This window comes from Bos javanicus, chromosome 7 (assembly GCF_032452875.1).
Source record: "Bos javanicus breed banteng chromosome 7, ARS-OSU_banteng_1.0, whole genome shotgun sequence".
NCBI classification, from domain to species: Eukaryota; Metazoa; Chordata; class Mammalia; order Artiodactyla; family Bovidae; genus Bos; species Bos javanicus.
In genome coordinates, this window is record NC_083874.1 from 5,012,742 (window position 1) to 5,035,564 (window position 22,823).

At 55.2% G+C, this 22,823-nt stretch overlaps 2 protein-coding genes across 4 annotated transcripts; both read left to right on the forward strand.

The window, feature by feature from the left end:
• The first annotated feature begins 579 nt into the window (after nucleotides 1–579).
• PDE4C (phosphodiesterase 4C) lies at nucleotides 580–12,705 on the forward strand. Of its 3 annotated transcripts, none has more exons than XM_061421589.1 (15): nucleotides 580–759; nucleotides 4,510–4,701; nucleotides 5,272–5,308; nucleotides 5,397–5,470; nucleotides 5,701–5,753; nucleotides 6,020–6,132; nucleotides 6,212–6,305; nucleotides 6,841–7,004; nucleotides 7,203–7,301; nucleotides 7,725–7,889; nucleotides 7,996–8,095; nucleotides 8,671–8,825; nucleotides 10,192–10,314; nucleotides 10,571–10,753; nucleotides 11,283–12,705. In XM_061421589.1, the coding sequence occupies exons 1-15, from the start codon at nucleotides 614–616 to the stop codon at nucleotides 11,670–11,672; spliced, it is 2,088 nt and encodes a 695-aa protein (XP_061277573.1). In that variant the 5' UTR covers nucleotides 580–613; the 3' UTR covers nucleotides 11,673–12,705. The 3 variants fall into 3 exon arrangements, with proteins under 3 accessions (XP_061277573.1, XP_061277571.1, XP_061277572.1); XM_061421587.1 differs by having other exon boundaries at nucleotides 582–759; nucleotides 6,023–6,132; XM_061421588.1 differs by lacking the exon at nucleotides 580–759 and adding an exon at nucleotides 2,328–2,523.
• Nucleotides 12,706–16,953: 4,248 nt separating this feature from the next.
• Nucleotides 16,954–22,782, forward strand: RAB3A (RAB3A, member RAS oncogene family). Its single transcript, XM_061421598.1, has 5 exons — nucleotides 16,954–17,207; nucleotides 18,334–18,561; nucleotides 19,725–19,843; nucleotides 20,854–20,978; nucleotides 21,930–22,782. The coding sequence occupies exons 2-5, from the start codon at nucleotides 18,334–18,336 to the stop codon at nucleotides 22,118–22,120; spliced, it is 663 nt and encodes a 220-aa protein (XP_061277582.1). The 5' UTR covers nucleotides 16,954–17,207; the 3' UTR covers nucleotides 22,121–22,782.
• Nucleotides 22,783–22,823: the final 41 nt, after the last annotated feature.

Sequence of the window (22,823 nt, forward strand, 5' to 3'; positions counted from 1 at the left end):
GGGAAGGATCCAGAGACAGGGACTGGAGAATGTCAGAGCAGGTGGAGGTCACGTGGGGGCTTGTGGAGGGGGACAGAAAGAGGGGAGGAGACTTGCAGTGAAGATTTGAGTCTGTTTCCACCTTTTTCCAAGCCTCAGTTTCTCCACCCGACAAAAGACTCAAGGATTGTAGTTCCTGAGCAGGCTCTTGGTGGCTCTGGCCTCAATTTCTCCATCTGGAAAATGGGCAGAGGGGAATTGAAAGTACTATGTGGAATCTGGGCAGCCCCTCGGCATACTCGGAGACTCCGTGATAGTGGAGGGCACTTCCTTTTCTGACTTCCGTATCTCTCTTTTCAGCCCAGCAAGCTACATCTCTGGGGGACATGCTGACAGAGGGAAGTGGTGTAAGATGCAGTTTCTGGGCTCCCCCAAAGAAGGGAAGCAGAGAGCCTCATCTAGCTCAGTGCCTCAGTTTCCCCATGTGTCCCCGTGGGGGTCCCTGAGCGGGTCCCGCGGCGAAGGCGGGGCGAGTGCGCCTTGGGTTCGCTCCCCGCCGGGCCCCGCCCCCGTGGCTGTCCAGAAAAGGTCCCGCGCAGCCAGTGCTGCGTCCAGCCTCCACGCGGTCTTGGCGATGCAGGGTGCCCCTGCTCCCGCCCCGGCCCCTGGGCCGAGCTCCCCTCGGGGCTCCCCACGCGGCTCCCCCGGGCTCTTCAGGAAGCTCCTGGTGAACCAGAGCATTCGCCTGCAGCGGCGCTTCACCGTGGCCCATCCGCTGTGGTGAGGCGAGACAGGGCCTCGCAGGGGTCATCGGAACCGCCGGGCTGGAGGTGGGAGGGGCAGAGTCAAGGACAGCGGGAGCCAGGTTGGAGGGTCAGGGCATAAAACCTCTGCTCCTTTGCCCTTTTTCCGGGGTTATCTCTCCGCCCCTGCTCTTTGTCTCTTTTAGTTGATGACTGCCTCTCTCTCTCCATCTGTTTCCCTCCACCCACCGCCTGGATACATGCCCAGGGGACCAGCCGTCTGTCCCTCTCCAGCTGCGTGCCCTGGAGCAGGACGGGCTGAGGCTCACGTCTCCTTCTGACCCTTGCCAACCCGGGGCGGGAGGGCTGAACGTCCAGGCAGTGAAGGGATGAGGGTCACTCCCTGCCTTGGTGTGCCCGGGCCATCCGCCCCGGTGCCAACAACGGGGTGGCCTGGTGGCCTCACACTAAGCCCTCGGTATCCTCGGAGGAAGATGTGATTTGATGGAGGCCTTTGAGGCAGGGTGTTGGCGATGTAAGAGGGCTTGTTGCTGTCCCAGGCTGAGAGCTGACAGGCGCGGAGCGCCACTTCTGCGCAGCCCCACTTAGTTACCTCCTTCAAAGACTCGTCCCACCGCTTTGGGTTTAAATTCCGGCCCTTCAAGAAGCCACTGTAACATCGTGGGTTGCGAGGCAGAGGCTGGGGGTTGGAGGTGGGGCTGGTGGGCGCCGACTGGGTCTGGTACCTTGCGCTTGGTTCGCGCGGCTTTAGCACTCAATTTGGTAACTTGGCACCTGGAGGCTGAGAGACTAAAGGTCCCTTCTCCAAGGTCACACGGCCAATGACATCTGGGGTGTGTGTGGGGGCAGTCGTGACGGTGGTCCCTGATGGCACCATTTCAGGCCAGAGTGGGGTTCCGGGTTCGGGAGAACCCCCACTCCCCGCCCCCCCCCCCCCCGGTGCACCAGCCGCCTGAGAAGAGGGGTCCCAGCCGAGGGCTTGGGAGTGAGCACAAAGGCGTCGAGGACGTCAAGGGTGTGAGGCTGGAGAAGGGCGGGTCTCTCCGAAGCCCCTGTGCCTCAGTTTACCTGTCTAACCGATGGACGGACGCGCCGTTCCCATAGTCCGTGCGACTTTCTCCCCGCCGCCCGCGTCATGGAACCACGGCTTGACCCCGCCGCTCTCGGCTAAGTTTAGAGCAGAAAGAAAAACAGCGTCGTCCGCAGCGAGAAAACCCCGGCTCAGCCCTAACTCTCCGCACTCGCTTTTGGATTCGAACCCAGCACCCTGTGACCTCTCCTGGCCTCAGTTTCCCTATTTATCTACAGTTGCGCCTTTTCCAGAACTTTTGGGGAGAGGGGAGGGAGGGGTAGGTGGTAGCCATTCCCGGGCCTCCCCCTCGAATCGCAGGTTTAGGGTATCCACCACCAGTACCCCGCCCCCAAGAGTCTCCACCAGTCACTCCGCCAGCTCCAAGGCCGGGGAAGCGCAAGGAAGCCCCGCCCCTCCGGGTGACGTCACGAGGCGGGAATTCAGAAGCTCTGGGAGTAGGGACTTCTGCGAGAGCCCAACTCGAACGGACCGAGAGCGATCGGACACAGCCGAACACCCGAATGGGGCCGGACTAAACCGAATGTGCCTGACGTGGCTTGAGCGCCACCCCGACTTGCTCGAAAACCTCGTGCGGCCGGACACAGCCGAACATGCCCGAAAACTTCCGAACATACCCGAGTGCAGTCGGAGGTAGCCAAATTCGGCTGAACTCACCCGACCGAACTCAGCGGGAAGAGGCCCAATCCTGTAAGACCAGACCCTCAGAGAGCCCAGATTCTTGGGCTTTCCGGGTGGCTCAGACGGTAAAGAATCTGTCCGCAATGCGGGAGACCTGGGTTCGATCCCTGCGTTGGCCTGGGTTGGGAAAACCCGCTAGAGGAGGGCATGGCAACCCATTCCAGTATTCTTGCCTGGAGAATCCCATGGGCAGAGGAGGCTGGCAGGCCCCCGTCCATGGGGTCGCAAAGAGTGGGACACGACTGAGCGACTAAACACAGCAAAGCACACTGACCGAACTCAGAGGGAAGAGGCCCAATTCTGTATGACCAGACCCAACTTAGTCAAATTCGACTGAGTCGGGCAGAATCCTGCCGAATTTCTGACCCCCAACTCGGTCTGAACCGAATTCCCTGCTCAGAGTCTTCCTTCTGGCAGGCCCCGATCCCAGCCCGCGGACTTGGATGGGATGACCTGGCAGGGGACCAGGTGAACACCGGACCTTGGCAAGGAGCCCTTTGTCTAGGGGCGTCCCCCAGGGTCTTCCTGTCTCCGCCTTTCCTGCCTACTCTCTTCTCTGTGACCCACTTGCAGCCCCTCTCCCTGGTTGCAAACTCCTGGCCTCAGACTTCTGTTCTAGCCCCACGGCCCCTGCCATTCTTTCTCTGACCTCTGACTCCAAGTGGGAGAGGCCTAAATCCCCCTTACTTCGTCAGAGTGTGGCTGGAGGGAGAGATGGGGCTGAGAGATAGGGGGATGGGGTTGGGGATTGCCTTGAACAGGGGAGGATCGTGCCCTGGGTAAAGGGTACAGCCTGTGCAAAGGCCTGAAGGAAGAGGAGAACAGACAAAGCATTCAGGCCAAAAATAAAGCTGAGGAACTGGGGCACTGAGGATGGGGCTGAGTGAGCTGGAGGCGAAGTTGATGAGATGGCTGCTACTGCTGCTAAGTCGCTTCAGTCATGTCTGACTCTGTGACCCCATGGACTGCAGCTTACCAGGCTTCTCCGTCCATGGGATTCTCCAGGCAAGAACACTGGAGTGGGTTGCCATTTCCTTCTCCAATGCATGAAAGTGGAAAGTGAAAGTGAAGTCGCTCAATCGTGTCCGACTCCTAGCGACCCCATGGACTGCAGCCTACCAGGCTCCTCCATCCATGGGATTTTCCGGGCATGGGGACAGGGCTATATTATGGTTTAGGGTGAGGCCTGGAGCTGGGGTAAAGGACAGGCGGTTCAGGGCATAGCCAAGGACAGCTGAGGGTGGGGCCTCTCCTGGCTGTGGGGGGCCTTCCAGTGTACCCCATCTAGGCAAAACCCAGGTGCCCTCCTGAGAGGAAAGCCCAGGAAGTAATTTCCAGTCTCCATGCACTTACCCTTAGTAATCTGGGTAAATTACGGGCGCCCTGTCGCCCTCCTCAGGCGTTGGGTTGTAACTCCCTAAAAGTGCGCTGGGGATGAAGTCTGCATGCGTGGTAAGTTGCTTGAGTTGTGTTCTACTCTGCGACCCTATGAACTATAGCCCGCCAGGCTCCTCTGTCCTCTGTCCATAGGATTCTCCATACTGGAGTGGGTTGCCATGTCCTACCCAAGGGGTCTTCCCAACCCAGGGACCAAATCCATGTCTATTAAGTCTCCTGCATTGGCAGGCGGGTTCTTTACCACTAGCGCCACTTGGGAAGCCTGGATGTAGTCTACGATACCCATACTAGAAACAGAGTGGTTGATGTCCACAGAAAAGCTGTGACCCATGGTCACACAGCCACTTAGAGACAAATCCAAAACTCACGTGCTGGAGTCCAGATTAGTGCCAGTGGAAAAGACTCTGGGGTTCAGAGGCAGAGATGGAGGCGTGAGGGGCACTGTGTCCCTTAGTGGGGGTATGACTGTAACAGATGGACAAGCTGCAGGCTATTCCTGCCCTGCCCTGGGGAGGCATTGAGAAAATGGATTTAGACTATGATGTGGCATCCATATGCCAGGACCCTCGGCTCTGACTATGTCTCCTTTGCCTTCAGCTTGGACCTGGAAAATGGGCTCTCGTGTGGGAGAAGCATCCTGGACCCTCAGGCTGGATCTGGCTTTGGCCAGATCGTCCAAGCACCTGCCCAGCACAGTCAGAGGCGGGAGTCCTTCCTGTACCGCTCAGACAGTGACTATGAACTCTCATCCAAAACCATGTCTCGGAACTCCTCCGTGGCCAGCGACCTGTGAGTTTGAGGCTGGTGGAATAACACCTCCTCTTACTTTCTTCTTTCCTTTATTCCTCCATTTCACACACCTCCTTCAGGTGACCATTTGAGCTGGGCTTTGAAGTATACATAGCAGTTTGCCAGACAACTCACTTACTCAATTGAGCAGGATGACAATGCTAACTCGTGATTCTTTATGCTTGACTCCAGGTTGGGGTTGGGTGGTAATCCAGAAAGTCAATTAACAGAACAGGTTGGGGTTGGGTGGTAATCCAGAAAGTCAATTAACAGCAACCCAACAAAGTCCTTGATTTGAGCTTCCTAGTAGCCATCATTTCCTGCCTCTACTAAAACCCCTGTTGTCCCTGGTACTCAGATTCTCCATTTGTGAGATGGGGATAAAGTGAGTGATTGGTCAGAGGGGCTACGGTGGCCTTCAGAGAAGCGTCGGGTGAGGGGAGACGAGGGACTTCCAGGAAGACACTCCAAGGACGTGCTCAGCTGAGGGCACAGTGTGGGTAAAAGCTGGAAGATGGAAGTTTGGGAGGGCTCCTCCTGACTGCCCTTCCATGTCCCGTCTCCCCACAGACACGGAGAAGACCTGATTGTGACGCCCTTTGCCCAGGTGAGTGCCCACCTCTTCCTTCCGTCGTGTGCAAAGGAGGCAGAGCCGACCCCTCCTTTCCAACGCTCACCACCCCCTCTCCCGGCAGGTCCTAGCCAGTCTGCGGACAGTTCGAAGCAACGTTGCGGCCCTTGCCCGCTTGCAAGATCGCGGGGCAGCCAAGTACGCAGGGGGCGGGGCGGGGCGGGGCCTGGCAAAGAGGGGCGGGTTCAAAAGACGAGGTGGGCCAAGGAGAGGTGGGCCAAGGAGAGTTGGGCGTGGGCGGAAGGGGTGCCCCTGTCAACTCGCCGGGGTGGGCAGGGGGGAGTAGCGTAGAAGGGGGCGGGGCCTGGAGGTCTTGGGGGCGGGCCCTATGGGTGAGGCAGGCCACTCCTGAGCCTACTATACTGCAGGCAGGCGTGCGTCTGTAACACCCCATCTGGCAGCCAGCCCCCTCCACCAAAAGGTAATGTGCCTACTCCTATCCCCTCCTTCCACTGTGGGACAGCTGTGAACTTCCTCTCTGTGGTGACCTCTCCAGTCCATGAATCTTTAAGCTGTGCTAATTCTAAGCCCTCTTCCCCCAAACACCCTTGGGGATGGAGAGAGCCGGGGGTCCTGAGTGGCCTCATTGGGAAGAGCTGCAAGGTCCAGATTCAGAGACGGGGGCAGGAGGGGCGCGGGGTTCCCGAGTGGGGGGTGGGGCAGACCCCTGATCAACTTGGCCCCCAGAAGACACTGGGCAGAAGCTGGCTTTGGAGACACTGGACGAGCTGGACTGGTGTCTGGATCAGCTGGAGACTTTGCAGACGCGGCACTCAGTGGGGGAGATGGCCTCCAACAAGGTGAGGGAGGCCAGATAACTGCGACCCCTTGCTTCTGTCCACAGGGCCCCATCCTCACTGTCCTCATCTTCCTCTGCAGTTCAAGCGGATGCTGAACCGGGAGCTGACTCACCTGTCTGAAACCAGCCGCTCGGGGAATCAAGTGTCCGAGTACATATCCCAGACCTTCCTGGGTGAGCTATGGTGGGTCACTGCCTAGGCCAGATTGCAGAGATAGGAAGAGGGAAGAGAAAGAAAGCCTTCTACTGCAGAGTCCAACTGAGGAAGATAGAACCAGACACAGACACCTCCAGCCCTATGGGGTAAGGCTGGACCAGAGGGAGGAAGAGGAGGATCTTCCAGGAGGAGGGGGACATTAAAGTTAGGGTTTTGAAGCATGAGTAGAAGTTTGCCAAGGAGGAGCTAGCAGGAACCACGCAGCCGGGTCTCCAGTTTGGGAGATGGAAAGGACATTTGGCTTTCCAGAAAAAATGCTATGCTCCAGATGCCCAGAGGCCATGTCCAGCAGAAGGGGTTACTGAGATAGACCTTGAACAGAGGGGAAGGGTAGCTACAGGCCAGACAGGACTTTACTCTGAGATCACTTTGATTCCGGTAAAAGGCAATAAGCTGATCTCAAGGCTTGGCAAGGTCCAGTGCCTGAAGCCAAGCAGACTAACGCTAGCAGACGAACTGACTTCTCTGAGTCCTACCCTGCCCCACCTGCAGAGCAGCAGACTGAGGTGGAGTTACCCAGGGCGACCCCTGCGGAGCCCCCGAGGCCCGTGTCCCAGATCAGCAGCCTGCGTGGACTTCCCCACAGTTCCAGTCTTTCCACAGCCACCGTCCCACGCTTTGGGGTCCAGACGGATCAGGAGGGGCAGCTGGCCAAGGTGGGTTTCCAGTGGGAATGCTGAAACCCAGGTTTGGCTGCATGCTCTGTGTGGACACCCTGTCTTGGCCCTCAGTTTGCCCACCTGTATACTGACGAGGTGGGCTTCATGGTAGGACCTGAGGCTGGGGATGGGGGTCAAGGCTCCAGAATCTGTGGAAGCTGGGCTGGAGTTAAGCTACAGTCCTTCACATTTTAGGAACTGGAAGACACCAGCAAGTGGGGGCTTGATGTGTTCAAGGTGGCAGAGCTAAGTGGGAACCGGCCTCTCACAGCTATCATGTTCAGCATCTTTCAGGTACCTCCCCTGCCTGTGGCTTCTGATACCCTGTGTCTCCTCCTCTTCTTCCTACCTCAGGACCTCAGGGGATGCATAATCCTCACATCCTCCCTAACATGTCTGAATAGGGTCATTTGCGTAGGGGCATTGAAGGATGGATAGGAGTTCATTAGGTTTAACAGTTCATTGCTGACTATCAACAAAACTCAGCCTTGGGCCAGGCCTGAAGAGACCCAGTCTGGAGGGAACAACTGTGTGGTCAGAGATGAGAAAGAGGGGAAGGACAGAGACCAAGGGAATTCAGAGGGAAAGCAGGGGAGGCATCCTGGAAGAGGGGGCGCTTGAGAGCTGGCTAGGGATTCAGAAGGAGAGGCTGCACAGGAATAGTGCGTGCTGCCACCCAGAGGCCGAGGCCCTGACTAGGGGCCTGTGATGGACCAGGAACGGGACCTGCTCAAGACATTTCAGATCCCAGCAGACACGCTTGCCACCTACCTACTGATGCTGGAGGGCCACTACCACAACGATGTGGCCTACCACAACAGCCTACATGCTGCTGACGTGGCCCAGTCCACACACGTGCTTCTCGCCACACCTGCGCTCGAGGTAGGGCCCTGGGGCTGCGGGCAGCTCTGGTGGGTGCCGGGCACCTCTGGTGGGTGCTGGGCACAGAGGCCCTGTCCCTCACCTCATATGCTCCATGCCCACTCAGGCCGTGTTCACAGACCTGGAAGTCCTGGCTGCCATCTTTGCAAGTGCCATCCACGACGTGGACCATCCAGGGGTCTCCAATCAGTTTCTCATTAACACCAGTGAGTTAGGGAGCTGGGCCCTGCCACCGCCTGTCAATCAAGTGATGTTAGGTTGTCCCATCCCTGCTCTGAAACAGCTGCCACAATCTTCTCTCCCTTAGGTGCTCGGAGCAGGCCTAGATATCCAGCAGATACCCAGTAAATGAGAGAATAATAAATGTGGCAGAGCTGATGTGAGCCGGCTGAGATTCTAAAGTTTAGGATACTGTAGGAGGTGTAAGCAATGGTTAGGTACCTCTTATATTTTGATACATCTCTGGAGAGCTGGAAATAAAGAGTGGAGCCCTGACTCAGTAGTTCATTCAACCAGCACTCAGCACTCTCTCCTGCCATGCCAAGTCTCCAAGGAGTCAGCAGTCTCAAGGAGGCAGAGCTGAACACAGATGCCCCCAGCTCTGAAAAACCAGATCAGGGCCATGGGGAGAGACAGGGTCCTAGAAGGCTTTCTAGAGGAAGGGGGCATTAAAGTTGGGGCTTCAGTGCATGAGTAGGAGTTTGCCAAGACTTTACAGAACCAGCCTTTGGGTGGAGTGGGTTGGGTGTGCGGGTCTTGAGACTCTCCACCTCCCCCACAGACTCAGAGCTTGCACTTATGTACAATGATGCCTCCGTGCTGGAGAACCATCACCTAGCTGTGGGCTTCAAGCTGCTGCAAGCAGAGAACTGTGACATCTTTCAGAACCTCAGCACCAAGCAGCGGCTGAGCCTGCGCAAGATGGTCATTGACATAGTGAGATCACAGTGATGGATGGGAGGGTGATTTTGGCATGGCTGGGGGTTCAGTTGGATGAGGGCATCTCCCCATTCTGAGCCTGAGCTTCCTGGTTTTGTACAATGAGACGATGACTGTCCAAGCCTTGGGTGGGACTTGGTTAGGCTAATCAAGTCTTCGATGCAATTCACGTGCAAACTGTGTGGAAACTCTTTCTGGGAAACTTTCCCAGAAACTTTTCTTTCTAGGATTTCAGGTGCAGCTTTATCTGCATTTGATATTTTTCAAGTTGGGAGACACCAGTACATTTTGTGATCTTTTGTCTCAAGTCATTTATGTAACTAGCATTTATTGAGCATCTACTGTGTGCTTGCCCTTCAGCAGTGACCATTAGAATTCTTACCTTCATGAGACTTACACTCTGTGGGGGAGATGGACACATAGGCAGAGCCATGATGGGGGACCTGTAGACAGACCCTGTGATAGAGAGGTGCTCAGCGTGGGAGGACTTCCCCAAGAGGGAACACTGAAGCCAGGGCCTGCAGAGTGCAGAAGATCATGGGATGGGGAGGAGTGTTTCCAGCAGAGGGAATAGCATGTAGGGAGGGCTCAGAGGAAACCAAGGCTCCAAGTAAAGAATAACTAAAAGTTTGGTAAGGGAGAGTGGGAGCTTTGGGCAGTAGGCACCCCCAGCAGAAGCATCATTTGGGCCAGATGGGAGGTTTGGGGAGAAGATTTGAGACTTCTGTCTGATTCTCAGAGAAACCTGTGGGTCATTCCTGGGCTGGGCCTGTAGGGGTACAGCTAAGTAATTTTTAAACAGTAGTGTTCAAGGCTGAACTTCCCTTCTAATGGCTGAAAACATCCCTCCCAGCCACACAGCAGCCACAGAGAAGTTTGGGGAGCACCAAGTACAGCTGTGACTCCCACAGCCCTCTGGATAAATCCCCCACTCCCCCTGAGGCCCTCCGCACTCTTATCACCCTCACTTGCTCCTCTGTTGCTCCTGCACTCATTTGTCCAGGCACAACTGTCTCCTCTGTGTAGCCTCAGAGCCTTTGCACTGGCTGTGTCATCAGTGGGGTCTCTCTACTGCCCTCAGGCACACTCATCTCAGCCCCTAGGTTTAATCTCCTTCCTCCATGCCCTGTCCCACTGTGGGATGCACCCCACAAGTCCAGCAACCTTGGAGAAGGGACTATTGACTCAGCCTCTTTGTGAGCTGGTTTTGCAATGAATCTTGTCACATGCCCCCATTTCTCAGGTGAGGACACTGAGGCTCAGAGGATTGAAGAACCAAGTGGGTCCAGCATCTGCGAGGTGGGGAATGGGGATGGGGCAGGCATTATCTTCATACCTGTCATCTTCCCTCGCCTGCCTCCAGGTGCTGGCCACGGACATGTCCAAACACATGAACCTCCTGGCTGACCTCAAGACCATGGTGGAGACCAAGAAGGTGACCAGTCTTGGAGTCTTGCTGCTAGACAACTATTCTGACCGCATCCAGGTGTGTGGCTGGGCAGCCCTGGGCCGATTTCCACAGCTCTCCTTTAGCTCCATGGATGAAGTGCTGACTGAATGCCCAACTTGAAGAAACAGAGGCACCTATGGTCATGCGCCTTTGTCTTAGCCGCCTCTTCCCCTCCCTGGCCTCAGCTTCCCCACCTGTAAGATGGGTGTGTCCATGGCACTGGCCTTTTTAGGGCAGGTACCAGGCCTGGGGGTGGCCTGGCCTGAACCCTCCCGACTCTCAATCTCACTAGGTCTTACAAAGCCTCGTGCACTGCGCTGACCTCAGCAACCCCACCAAGCCGCTACCACTCTACCGCCAGTGGACAGACCGTATCATGGCCGAGTTCTTCCAGCAGGGCGACTCTGAACGGGAATCAGGCCTGGACATCAGCCCCATGTGTGATAAGCACACAGCTTCAGTGGAGAAGTCCCAGGTCTGAGAGTGACTGATTTGAGCTGCTGGGCATTGGGGAGAGGGGAGAGAAAGGAGTGGCCGAGCTGACCCTATGATTCCTGGCTTGACCCCAGCCTGGCAAATGAGGCAGTGTGGCCTAAGGGTCTGCCCTGGGCTGGCTCTGATGTGTCTTGGGATATATTCCCTCTGGGATGCTTTAAGAGAGATCTGCACTTACTCGTGGAGTTTGGAAATGCTTGTTCTGGGTGACGTGGAGTATTTTAGAAGGGGTCCCAATCTGGGGGCACATTCATCAGCCCTGAGGACTCAGGAGTCAGGGCTAAGGTGGATGGAAAGACTTAGGTGTTGGAGAAGCCTAGAAGGGGCAGGGGAGGTGTCCTAGAGGAGGGGTTTTTTGAAGAGGGTTTTGAAGGATGAATAGGAGTTAGGAAATGGCATTCCAGGCAGAGGGGAACAACCTGGGCAAAGGCCTGCCTGGACTGGGCTTAGGTTCCACAGTGACTCACCATTCAGCAACCTCTACCCCCTCAACTTTGTATTACCCACAGGTGGGTTTCATTGACTATATTGCCCATCCACTGTGGGAGACATGGGCTGACCTGGTACACCCAGATGCACAGGACCTGTTGGACACTCTGGAGGACAACCGCGAGTGGTACCAGAGCAAGATCCCACGCAGCCCTGAGGACCCCACCAGCCCCAAGCAGGGTAGCCCTGACAGATTTCAGTTTCAGCTCCCTCTGGAGGAGGCAGAAGAAGAGGAGGAAGAAGAGGAGGAAGCATTGGATGGGGAGGCCTCAAAGTCACCTGGCACTGAGCTCCTATCCTCTGAGGCCAGCCCAGACCCTGGGGCCCCACACCTGGATTACCAGAGGACTGTGGGCAAGCCCTGCATGGACCATGAGGGCAATGCAGTGGCTGAGCCTTTGGGCACCTAATGGCCCCTGATGGGTGGGTGGACTTTCCAGGAAGAGGTCCCAGGCGGCCCCTGCTTTGCCTCCCCAGGGAGACAACTGGGCTTTTTGCTACAGGCAGGTCTCAGGGTTGAATCGGAGGCACCTGACTGGGGTCCACTCTGACCCTGGGATCAGCTGAGAGAGCTCTCCAAGGAGCTGGGCTGGTGAGGGGGCAGCCTCTTCCAGGGCCCTTGTGTTCTCCGCTCCTGGACTTCCACCCGTGGTGTAGAAAGGGAGTGTCTGCCAGGCACCTTTGTCCATCTTGTCCAGTGGTCACTCTTGAGCCACTCCGTCACTTTATTCTTTCATGCTTTATCAGATATTTACTGGGCACGTACTGTGTGCCAGGCCTGTGCCTGTTAGGTGCCTCTGGGGTACCACTGCACGAGGAGATGGGGAATCAGTCTCGAGGAGATGACCCCTCCCTTAGACACCTCCTCTAAGTCTACCAGGCAGGCAGCTCATTGAAAGAGAACAAGAATTTGAATGGGGAAGTTCTCAGCACCAAACTTCATCTGGACCCAATTCTGGCTCTGGAGTTCTGGTGGTGATAGGGGGGTGATGGTAGGGGCCAAGGAAGAGAGGGCTCTGTGTCAGGAACTGTCTCTGAACGTTGATTTAGCCGTCACTGCTTGTGCCCTGGATGTTGCTTTAAGTTACTGTGGTTTCTGTCTTCAGGTCTAAGGATCCTGGTTCTCCCTGGCCCCAGGGCCTCCTGCTGGCTCCCTCATATGCTCTCCGTTTTCTAGAACAGTAACAAAAGCACAGAATTCTCCTTCAAGGAAGGTTCTCTCCATCTTCTGGTTCTGAGGCTGTCTAGACTCCCCGTAGGGAAAAGGAGACCTTTGACACTTTCTTGTGAGTCATCACCCCTTCTGGGCTTCAGTTTCCCCTCTATGGCCTGATCCTGGTACTTGGGTAAACAATGGTTGGAGGGTGATGTGTGTGACCTCCCTGAAATATCTTAGAAATATGGGGCATTTGCTTGGATTAAAATAAACTTTATCACACAGAATTAGTACCGTGCCCGTTTCACGAATGGGGAAACAGGAGCGGAGAGTCTGTCCTGTGGTCTCAGGGCTCAAGGCCATGCTGCTGGACTCCAGACGTTAGCCAGCGGCGCCCCCTGGTGGCAGGAGGCGCGAGGGGAGGCGAGGAGAATTCGGGGGTCCTCGCCTTGCAGGAAGTCTCTCCGAGCCCGGCTAAGTGGAGTTCATCCTGAGGGTTGCGGGCGTGGGGGAGAGCAGGTGGGTGGCTCTGTGCTCGTCTCAGATTCAGTTTTCACTTCCGGAGTCCTCAGTATTCCCCATCCCCCGTCCCCCCACCCCGCTACCCTCCCTCCCTGTATGTCTGAAGATTTATACATGACAGAAGTCATTACAGACCAGCCTCTGGCTTCATTCCTAAATAATTTCATTAATAATTCCATTCCATTGATAATTCATCGTCATCACAATTAATCATCTAACTTCACTGAGGGAGAATTAAAGGGCATCTGGATCATGAACTTGGTACATTTCCTTCCAGGCTTTTAAAAGGCAGAGATTTATGGGATTTTTTATTTATAATTTTTTTTATCCTTTCCCCTTTACCTGCAAGTAATACATGGTCACTGTAGAGAATTTGCAAATAATGGAAACATGTAAGGATGAAAATAAAATTCTGCTGTAACATCACCCCTAGATCATCTGCCTTCAGCACTTCACCTTATTTCTGTTTTCTTCTCCCCCTCATTCATAAGAACATTCATATGTTCTCCTTCAATTTGGGCCACAGCTATTCCTTCCTCTCCTCCTTACTGTGAACAGTATGCATGCTGGCTTTTCATACCCCAAGCACAGTGCCACCTCAGGCCCTTTGCACATGCTGTGCCTGCCACCTGGAATACTTCTGTGCCTCCTCCTCACGCTTTGGGTCTCAGCTCAGCATCCCCTCCTCCAGGAAGTCCTTCCTGACTCTCCCACTCCCACTCCAGGCTGGCAATAGTAGAAGCTCTCTGGGATTCTTTGCTTTGTTTCTACCACCCTCTCCAGACTGAGATCTTCAGACTCCTTCAGAGACTGACTTTGACAGCTTCAACAAATCTCTTAACCTTCCTGAGCCTTTGTCATTTCACAGGTAGAATGGGCTTGCTTTGTGCCTGTGTGTGTGCTAAGTCGCTTTAGTTATATCTGACTCTTTGTGATTCTGTGGACTGTAGCCTGCCAGGCTCCTCTGTCCATGGGATTCTCCAGGCAAGAAAACGGGAGAGGGTTGCCAAGCCCTTCTCCAGGGGATCTTCTCGACCCAGGGATTGAACCGCGTCTGTTATGTCTCCTGCATTGGCGGGAGGGCTCTTTACCACTAGTGCCCTCTTCTTTCCGTTTCACAGAAGTAGGAACTGAGGCTCACAGAGAGGGGGAGGAAGAAGTCACCCGCATGCTCCAGGTCCCCCATTTTCTCCCGTTTAGGGTCTTTCTTGAGGGGCACACTCTCTGCCTTTGTGGCCCACCCTAGACCCAAAGGGAAGGAGAAGTTCTTTAGGGCCCCTGGGAACTTTCAGGCCTTGACTCTAGGACCTGTTTGCCCTCTGTTTAGGGAGAAAATATTGCCTGGCCCCCCTTACAGAGCTGAAGAGGGGTGTCCCTTGAGCTTATTTAGTGAGTTCCGGCCTCAAGGCCTTTGCACTTGCTGTTCCCTCTGTCAGAGCGCTGTCCCCCCAATTCTCCCAGTGGCCAGATCCTTTCCCTCCTTAAGATTCCTGCTCAAATGTCACTTCCTCGGAGAGGCCTTCCCTAACCTCAGTGGCCAAAGTCACCCTCCCTTCAATCCTTCATTGATTCATTGATCTATTCATATCATACCATCACAGGGCGCCTACTGTGTCTACACAGTAGGTGTAGGTGCTAAGGACACCAATCCCTGACTCTCAGAGCTCACAGCTGGCTATTGAATAAATGAGTTAGCATGACACTTCTAATGGGATGTGTCGGGAAGGAGAAATACATGACATGATAGGAAGTGACGGGGTGAAAGCAGAGCTTCCAGAGGGAGGTGGGTGTTGACTGGAGACCTGAAGATGAGAGAGCCAGGCACAGGGAGAGCTAGGGAAACAGCTCAGGCAGAGGAAACAGCAGGTGCAAAGGCCCTGAGGCAAGATTGCATCTGGAACCTAGAATATGGAGTGACTCACCAGAGGAGAAAGATGAGTTAGTGGGGAGGCAGTGGGGTGGGATCTGAGAGGGTTTGGAGCCCTTCTCCCAGCGCCCCCCACCCCCGGCTATGTCTCCCTGGCCATATAGGACACCTCCCCTGAAGTCTGTAGCTTGCACCTCCGATTCAACCATCCCTAACTCCAGATCCTTTTTCTGATTCTTAGCAATAAAGTCCTTCCATTATTTTTACTTTAAAATACCAAATACCTTTGGGCAGAAGCTGGTGCACATTGTTGTGAGCTTTTACCCTTTGGGGAAAAAATAAATGGGTATCGCCGACTTTCGCCTGAACATGCATCCGGGAGGTCAGGGAGCCTCGCAAACTCGCATGCCTTCACCTCCACCAGGGCAACGCCTGGAGCCCCCACTCCCCACCCCAAAGCGGAAACTCGACTGCTGGTCTTCCAGTGGGGCGAGTTGGAGGTGGATTTATATTTTAAAAATTTTCTCAATTCACCGCAGTGGGTTTGTGATACTTTTATAGTCCGAGTGAGGAGGAGGGACAAAGATGTTATCCTTTGGAAAAAATAGATTTCCCAACTGCAGGGAGAGCGGGTGTGGGGGGGTACTTCTCCGCACTTCCGGGGCGCTGGGGGCGGGGGGCGGCCTCCAGGCGCTAAGTTATTCTGGTCTCTAGGCGCCTCTGCAGCTGGTGAGCTTTTTATAAACAGGACCAGCCCCGCCCCTCGTCTCCAGAGGAGGAATCAGGGAGATCAGAATTTTCCTGGGGCCACACGCCCCCTGCCGGATGTGGAGAGTGGAGCTGGGGCGGACGGTAGCGCCCAGGAATCGAGGCCGAGGTCTTGTTCTTCCGCGCCACCTCCCATTCTGACTTTTTCACATCAAGATCGTTGGGGGATAACGGGTCATCTTGGACCCCAGAGTCTCCATCTCTGAGTCTAGTTTTGCCAGGATGGTGGAGGGAGGACTCTCCATCCCCGTCTTTTAGCTCAGGAGTCCGGCAGGAGTACAGCATCTCCCACCCACCTCACTCCTTTATTGCAGGGTCTTTGAACCTCACTGTTCCCTACGTTGTTGTGTTTTTTTGTTTGTTTGTTTGTTTGTTTGTTTTAACCGCAGACTTTGCGAGATTAGGGGATAGGCTGTTTTCCTGCCCTACTTAAGCCATTTGGATTTTTCTTTGAATTTGACTTTTAATTTTTCTCTGGAAAATGGGGCGCAGGAAGGAGAGGGGTTCCCGGGGTTCCCCGGAGTGTCCGTCAGCCTCCTCTTTTCCGGAAATTGGTGGCAGAGGGTGGCTCTCTTGATCCCGATTTCTCCTTTCTTCATCTCAGAAGCAGGGTGGAGCATCTACTAGCCCGACCCCCTTCAGGGGTCTTGAGTGTGTTAGTCGCTCAATCGTGTCCAGTTCTTTGCGACCCCATGGACTATACAGCCCACCAGGCTCCTCTGTCCGTGGAATTATCCAGGCAAGAATACTGGAATGGGTAGCCATTCTCTTCGCCAGAGGATCTTCCCAACCCAGGGATCGAACCCAGGTCTTCCGCATTGCAGTCAAATTCTTTACCGTCTGAGCCACCAGGGTACATATCAGCAATGAGACAGGGTCTATCTTGATCCCTATTTCCGCTATTTTTTCTTTTATACTTATTTTGAACCCCGTAAATAGGAGATATGGAGCATTTTCTCGAACCTCGCTTCCTCTTTTCTGAAATTGGGAATAGGGGGAGTTTAATGAGCGGTCACAGCACCTTGGACTGAACGGGGACCTCCTGAGTCTGAGACCTGGGGTGCGTGGGGGCGGTGAAGGGGAACGCCCCCAGAAGACTCAGGCTCAGTTGAGGCCTCAACCTCTGGGCCCTTCAATCGCCCGGAAACCACCATTGGACGGGGGGGGGGGGTGGCAATCTTTGACTGGTTACTTGCCCCGTCGCTCGACCACTTAAGCCAGTGAGAAGGCGCTGCGAAGCCCCGCCTCCCTTATTCTGAAGAGAGGCGGAGCCAGCAAGCGATTCCTCCCCTCCTGCACCGCTTCTGCTAGCTACTGGATGAGCTCTCTGCGCCCCGCCCCGTTCTCGCGTCAATCTGCGCAAGAGCCCCGCCCCTCCCGGCTCTGCCTGCGACAGTAGACAGTATCTCCATCCGTGGCTCCGCCCTAGAATGGCATCACGGCCGTATCTGCATGTGAGGCCCCGCCCCGCCTTTTGCAGGACGTCACCGAGGACTGCAGGGGCCTCAGCCGCTGCCGCCGCCTCCGCTGCAGCGCAGCCCCACATCACCATACCGGGGGCCCCGTCACTTCACCGCCACTGCCAAAAAAGTCGCCGCCTCTAGGGTCGCCACAGCATCAGTGCAGAACAAGGTGAGCTCCCAGGCCTCCAGTTGCGCTTCCGCGCCGAGCACCTATATAACCTTCATTTGACTGGTGGTCTGGTTGGGATAGGGGACGAAGTTGGCCGGCCTTAAATGAGGCAGGAGGATGCGGCGGTCGGGAGCCTGGGGAGGGAGAGGGCCTCGGCTCCCTCTACCTGCCGTGTCCTCACCCCCACCTCCATCCCTCCACCCCCGGCTCTGCGGTGGAGGGGGAGGGGAGATGAGGCGAGTGCCTTGCGGGAAGCTGTGCGCGCGGGAGGTTCTGCGTGCGCGTGCGCGTGGAGTGCACACGCGTGTGCGCGCCCGCCTGTGCAAGAGGGTCTATGTGTACCCTTGCTTGTTTACCAGGGTGTGCTCGTGCATACCCTGGGGATCCCGACCCAAGATTGTGAGTGTTACAGGCATGTGGAGGCAGACGCGTGGACTGCGCGTGTGCGTGCACAACAGTGTGCCTATGTGCACAGAGATGTGTGCCTGTGTGGGTGACGTGTACTGGGCTGCATGGGTGGAGGACGCATTGCGCACGGTGCATTTGCACATTTGTATATACATGTTGGCGTGCAGACAGGTGTCTGGCTCTTTCCCGTGCACCGAGCATGTCCCAGTGTGTGCCCTGCTGTGTGCACGTGAGCGTGTGCACGTCCCGTGCCTATCACGTGATATAGGTGTCACAGCTCGAGCTCTCCCAGCCTGGGAGTCTGGGAGAAGGACGGCAGACACGCGTCCCCGTGGTACAGTACACGCGTGTGCACGTGCGCCCGCGAGGCTCAGTTCTGAGGAACATGAATGATTGATGGGGGGGGGGGGGGGCCGGCCGCAGTTAGTCACCTCTCCTGGCGCAGCTGTAGGGCTTAGGTTACAACCGGGCCCGGGGCACAGGCCTGCTGGAGGGGGCTGCAAGGTGTCTCCATCCCCTTCGCTCTGAGGTCCTCCCCTGGAACCTCAGGCCTTTCAAGGTCACGGCCCGCCCTCTGCGGTGGGGCGCGCCGTTAGTACTGGGGCTCCTGATGGGATAAGAGTAATCTCCGTCTCTCCCTGGGAGCTCTCTAGCCTGAGCCTGGGCGTTTGGGGACGGAGAGGGATCCCTCACCTTCGCCTACGCCCCACACCCCCAGATGGCATCTGCCACAGACGCTCGCTATGGGCAGAAGGAATCTTCGGACCAGAACTTCGACTACATGTTCAAAATCCTCATCATCGGAAACAGCAGCGTGGGCAAGACATCTTTCCTCTTCCGCTATGCAGACGACTCCTTCACGCCTGCCTTTGTCAGCACTGTAGGCATCGACTTCAAGGTCAAGACCATCTACCGAAACGATAAGAGGATCAAGCTGCAGATCTGGGTGGGTCCAGCTGGGGGGGCTTCTGGCTCCATCACTCTCCCCCGACCAGGAACAGCAGCCCCAGCTCTGCCTATTTCTTTCCTGTCTAGATTCGCTCATTACACACTGGGCATTTATGAGGCGCTTACTGTGTACCAGGGGCTAGAGGCACAGAAGAGAGTGTCCCCTTTCTCCCATCAGTGCTCTCCAGGGGTGGGGAAGGGGTAAATGCTGGGTCCTGTCCTACCCCTGACATCATCAGATGCATTGCTTGCTTAGTGCCTCAGTTTCCCCATGTTCAAGTTCCTCCACGAGTGTCTGGATGAGGTTTCAGAGGGATCCTGACCCCTCAACCTCATTCCCTGGGCCAAGAGCAGGCTCCTCCACCAGGGTCTTCTGGCCACCTCCCTCAACACCTCTGGGTCCTAAAGGGATCTGATAAATCCCAAGCCAGAGCTGGTTGTCCCCTGCTCACAATCCTTCCATGGCTCCCACCTCACTCTTTTTTTTTTTTTCCACCTCACTCTTGGTAACACCTGCAACCTTCCCCTGGCTGAGGAGACCCTGCCTGGTCAGCCCCTTTTGGTGCCTCATTTCATCTGTCTCCCTCTGTCTCCAGCCTCTTCATTGTTCCTCAAATGTACCAGACCCAGTCCCACTTCAGGGCATTTGCCTAGACTTTCCTTCCCCTGACCCCCGTATGACTCCCTCCCTCATCCTGCAAGTTTTTAAATTGTCCCCCATCCCACACTGCCCATCCTTGCCTGGTTTTCTTTCTTCTCCTGTCTCATTACTTTCTGACAGTACATTTCCGTGATCTGAGGATGCATTTTCTTTCTTGTCCTGGGTTGATTCTGTTTCCTGCACAGAGCTGTCAGCTCCAAAAGGGCAGTGATTTGGGCCCATTTTGTTAACGACTGTGTCCTCAGTGCCCAGCACAGGGTGTGGCACAGGTCCCTATGTGTCGAATGAATGAAGGAATGATGCTATAGGTACCTTGGGATCACTGGTACTACCTTCCCTGGGACAGGCAGCTGACTCACCCTTCCTGACCCACTGTGCCTCTGGGCAAGCCCCTGCTCCTCTGAGCCTCAAGGGGGCTGGACCCCACCATCTCAGAGTTCATTCCCAGGCGGAAGAACTTCCATGTATCTCCGCTCTGACACCCCACCTCTCCTTCCCAGGACACAGCGGGTCAAGAGCGGTACCGGACCATCACGACAGCCTACTACCGAGGCGCCATGGGCTTCATCCTCATGTACGACATTACCAACGAGGAGTCCTTCAATGCTGTGCAGGACTGGTACGTGAGCCCCCACCTGCCCTCTTCTGAGCCAGGCTTCGTGTAAAGCTTGGGGTACAGGCCGAGATGAGAGAGTCCCAGCCCCTTGCCAAAAATGTAAATAACAATATTGGGGTCCCAGCTATGCTATAAATCTATAATCATTAAAACAATGTGGCATCAGCTCAAAATAACGGGAAAGAAAGATTTTAGGTAGGAAAATGAAACTATAAACATATAAAGGGAAAAAAAACTGGGAGGGACAGAAAATATAAAGATAGCTTGTAAGTTTTGAAGGTATAAACATTTACATTTTCTGCTGAGAGTAATGATAAATTTTGAGAAAATGTTTGACTTTGTTCAAGAGGGAGAATTCTCTTCTGGGGGTGGGGGATCTGGGAAGGGTGGGAAAGACTTCTTGAAAGAGGGACTCTCAAGTTCAGGAACTGTGGGAGCAGGCCCCTGCAGAGAGAAGAGTGTTCCTGGCAGGACAAAGGCAGGAGAAGAGACTGAGCCTGCCCTCCTCAAAAATTAATGGGACAGGATTTCCCTGGTGGTTCAGTGGGCTTCCCTGGTGGCTCAGATGGTAAAGAATCTACCTGCAACGCAGGAGACCCAGGTTCCATCCCTGGGTCAGGAAGATCCCCTCCAGAAGGGAATGGCTACCTACTCCAGTATTTTTGCCTGGAGAATTCCATGGACAGAGGAGCCTGGTAGTCTGCAGTCCATGGGGTCACTAAAGAGTCAGACATGACTAAGCGACTTCACTTTCACTTTCCAGTGGCTAAGACTTTGCACTCCCAGTGACCACTTCTATCCCTGGTCAGGGAACTAGATCCCACATCCTGCAAGAAGATCAAAGACCCCGTGTGCCGCAACTAAGACCTGGCATAGCCAAATAAATAAATATTAAAAATAGAGAATTAATGGGAGGTGGGGGCTTGAATAGGATGAGTGACAAGGAATTGGGGGAGAGGGTTGGTGCTCAGATTCTCCAAGCCCTAACCTTCCTCTGTCACCATCTCCTCCAGGTCAACCCAGATCAAGACCTACTCATGGGACAATGCCCAGGTGCTGCTGGTAGGGAACAAGTGTGACATGGAGGACGAGCGGGTGGTGTCATCGGAACGTGGTCGACAACTGGCAGACCACCTGGGTGAGTACCCAGTGACGCTGGACATCACAGGCTAGGAAAGGGACACTGAGGCCCTGAAAGGGGAAGACACACACCCAAGGTTTCACAGCTAAGCCAAGATGTGGCCTGGATTTGAATCCTGATAATTTATACTCTCGGCGAGCTGGCCTTTGATCCAAGGGCCATTTCAGGTGGGTCTTGAGGGATGTTTAGGAGTTCACTCTGCAAGAAGTTAATGATTCATTCTGATACTGTCACTGCCCAGACTAGTGCTGGATGTTGCTGGGTCCAAGAGGCCTCCAGATTTGTGAAAGGGAGGGATCTGGGCTGGCAGAACTAGCAGAAAGCCAGGCTCTGCCTGGCATAGGTAAGCCTTCCTGGAAACGGGGCATTGGAACTGGTATTTGAAGAAAAAGGGTGATCTTTCAGACAGAAGAAACAGTGTGACCGGATGTGGGAAAGATCTTTTTAGCAAATAGTTTTACATGACTGGAACATGGGGATCACTTGGAGGAAATATGGTTGATCATGCAAGACCTGAACTACAAGCTGGGGAGTCAGACTCTTCAGAGGGCAGTAGGAAGCCTCAGAGTTTGTGTGAGCAGGAAAGGCCTGGATCTGTGTCAGATGCTGTCAGGACCAGGGCTGGGCCGGATGGTGGAAGCAGGGAATTAGCCCATCACCCTATTTATCATCGTAGCTATTTATTTATCGAGATGTCCCCCAGGGGCTTGGGCACCCCCTTGTTCCATGCAGGGGCTCTGGGGACAATGAGAAGAGGAGAATTTTAAGGTGAAGAAAGGAGTCCAGGAAATAAAGGCTGACTCAGTCCACTGGTGCTTCGCCATGGGACTTGTCCGTGCCTTTCACATGCATCTGGCACTGGGAAACTCCAGGTGTTACCTGTCCTCAGCAAAGTGTGTCTGGGCGTGGGGGGTCCAGCGTCCTCACCCCTCCCTTCCCTGACCACAGGGTTCGAGTTCTTTGAGGCAAGCGCCAAGGACAACATTAATGTCAAGCAGACCTTTGAGCGCCTTGTGGATGTCATCTGCGAGAAGATGTCTGAGTCATTGGACACGGCCGATCCCGCAGTCACGGGCGCCAAGCAGGGCCCACAGCTCACGGACCAGCAGGCGCCTCCGCATCAGGACTGCGCCTGCTGAGAGCCGCCCTGTCCCGCCCCGCCCCTGCCCACCCCCTGGGCCTGAGCCAGGGCCCCTACTGGCCATGGGCTTGAGTCCCCTGCCCTGATTTAGCCCATCACCCTATTTATTATCGTAGCTATTTATTTATTTATTGGAGATGTCCCCCAGGGGCTCGGGCACCCCCCTCTTCCACGCCCCACCCTGTACATACAACCCTGTTCTCGCTCTGCAGTGGCGTGTCGTGGCCCCGTGAACTCACCGCTCACTCTTCCCTCCAGACCCCACCTTTTTATAAATTCACCCCCATCAACAGTTATCAGTTTTGAAGAGGGGGCCAGGTGACACCCCAGGGCAAGCTGGTAGGGTGATGGGAGGTAGCCAGCCTCCTGGCTGTGGCATGGTGGGTCCAGGCGGCTGCAGGCATCTCAACGTGGACCACTGGGTGGGTCAGAGCCAGGAAATGGCCCACCTGGCTCTTCACCCCCAAGGCTGTACCTTTTATGGGAGCAGGGTTGGGGGGCGGGGGGCTGCTGCAGATATGCACCACCCTGGGATACCACTCTCCACCAGACCTGTTCTGACGTCATGAGTGTCAAACATGCCCCCCAGCCCCCCAGGAGATGTCATGACAACACTACACACACCCAATAAAGTGAATGGATGACACAATGTCCCTATGAGCACCGGCCTGATAATGCTGGCTCTGTTCATCCACAAGATT

Bases quoted from the DNA above. Each gene is read 5' to 3' on its own strand.
- PDE4C (XM_061421589.1), top strand. From the start codon at position 614: ATGCAGGGTGCCCCTGCTCCCGCCCCGGCCCCTGGGCCGAGCTCCCCT. The intron at 760-4,509 runs GTGAGGCGAGAC...CTTTGCCTTCAG, and splicing joins ACCGTGGCCCATCCGCTGTG to CTTGGACCTGGAAAATGGGC. The intron at 5,754-6,019 runs GTAATGTGCCTA...CTTGGCCCCCAG, and splicing joins CCAGCCCCCTCCACCAAAAG to AAGACACTGGGCAGAAGCTG.
- RAB3A (XM_061421598.1), top strand. From the start codon at position 18,334: ATGGCATCTGCCACAGACGCTCGCTATGGGCAGAAGGAATCTTCGGAC. The intron at 18,562-19,724 runs GTGGGTCCAGCT...TCTCCTTCCCAG, and splicing joins GGATCAAGCTGCAGATCTGG to GACACAGCGGGTCAAGAGCG. The intron at 19,844-20,853 runs GTACGTGAGCCC...CATCTCCTCCAG, and splicing joins TTCAATGCTGTGCAGGACTG to GTCAACCCAGATCAAGACCT.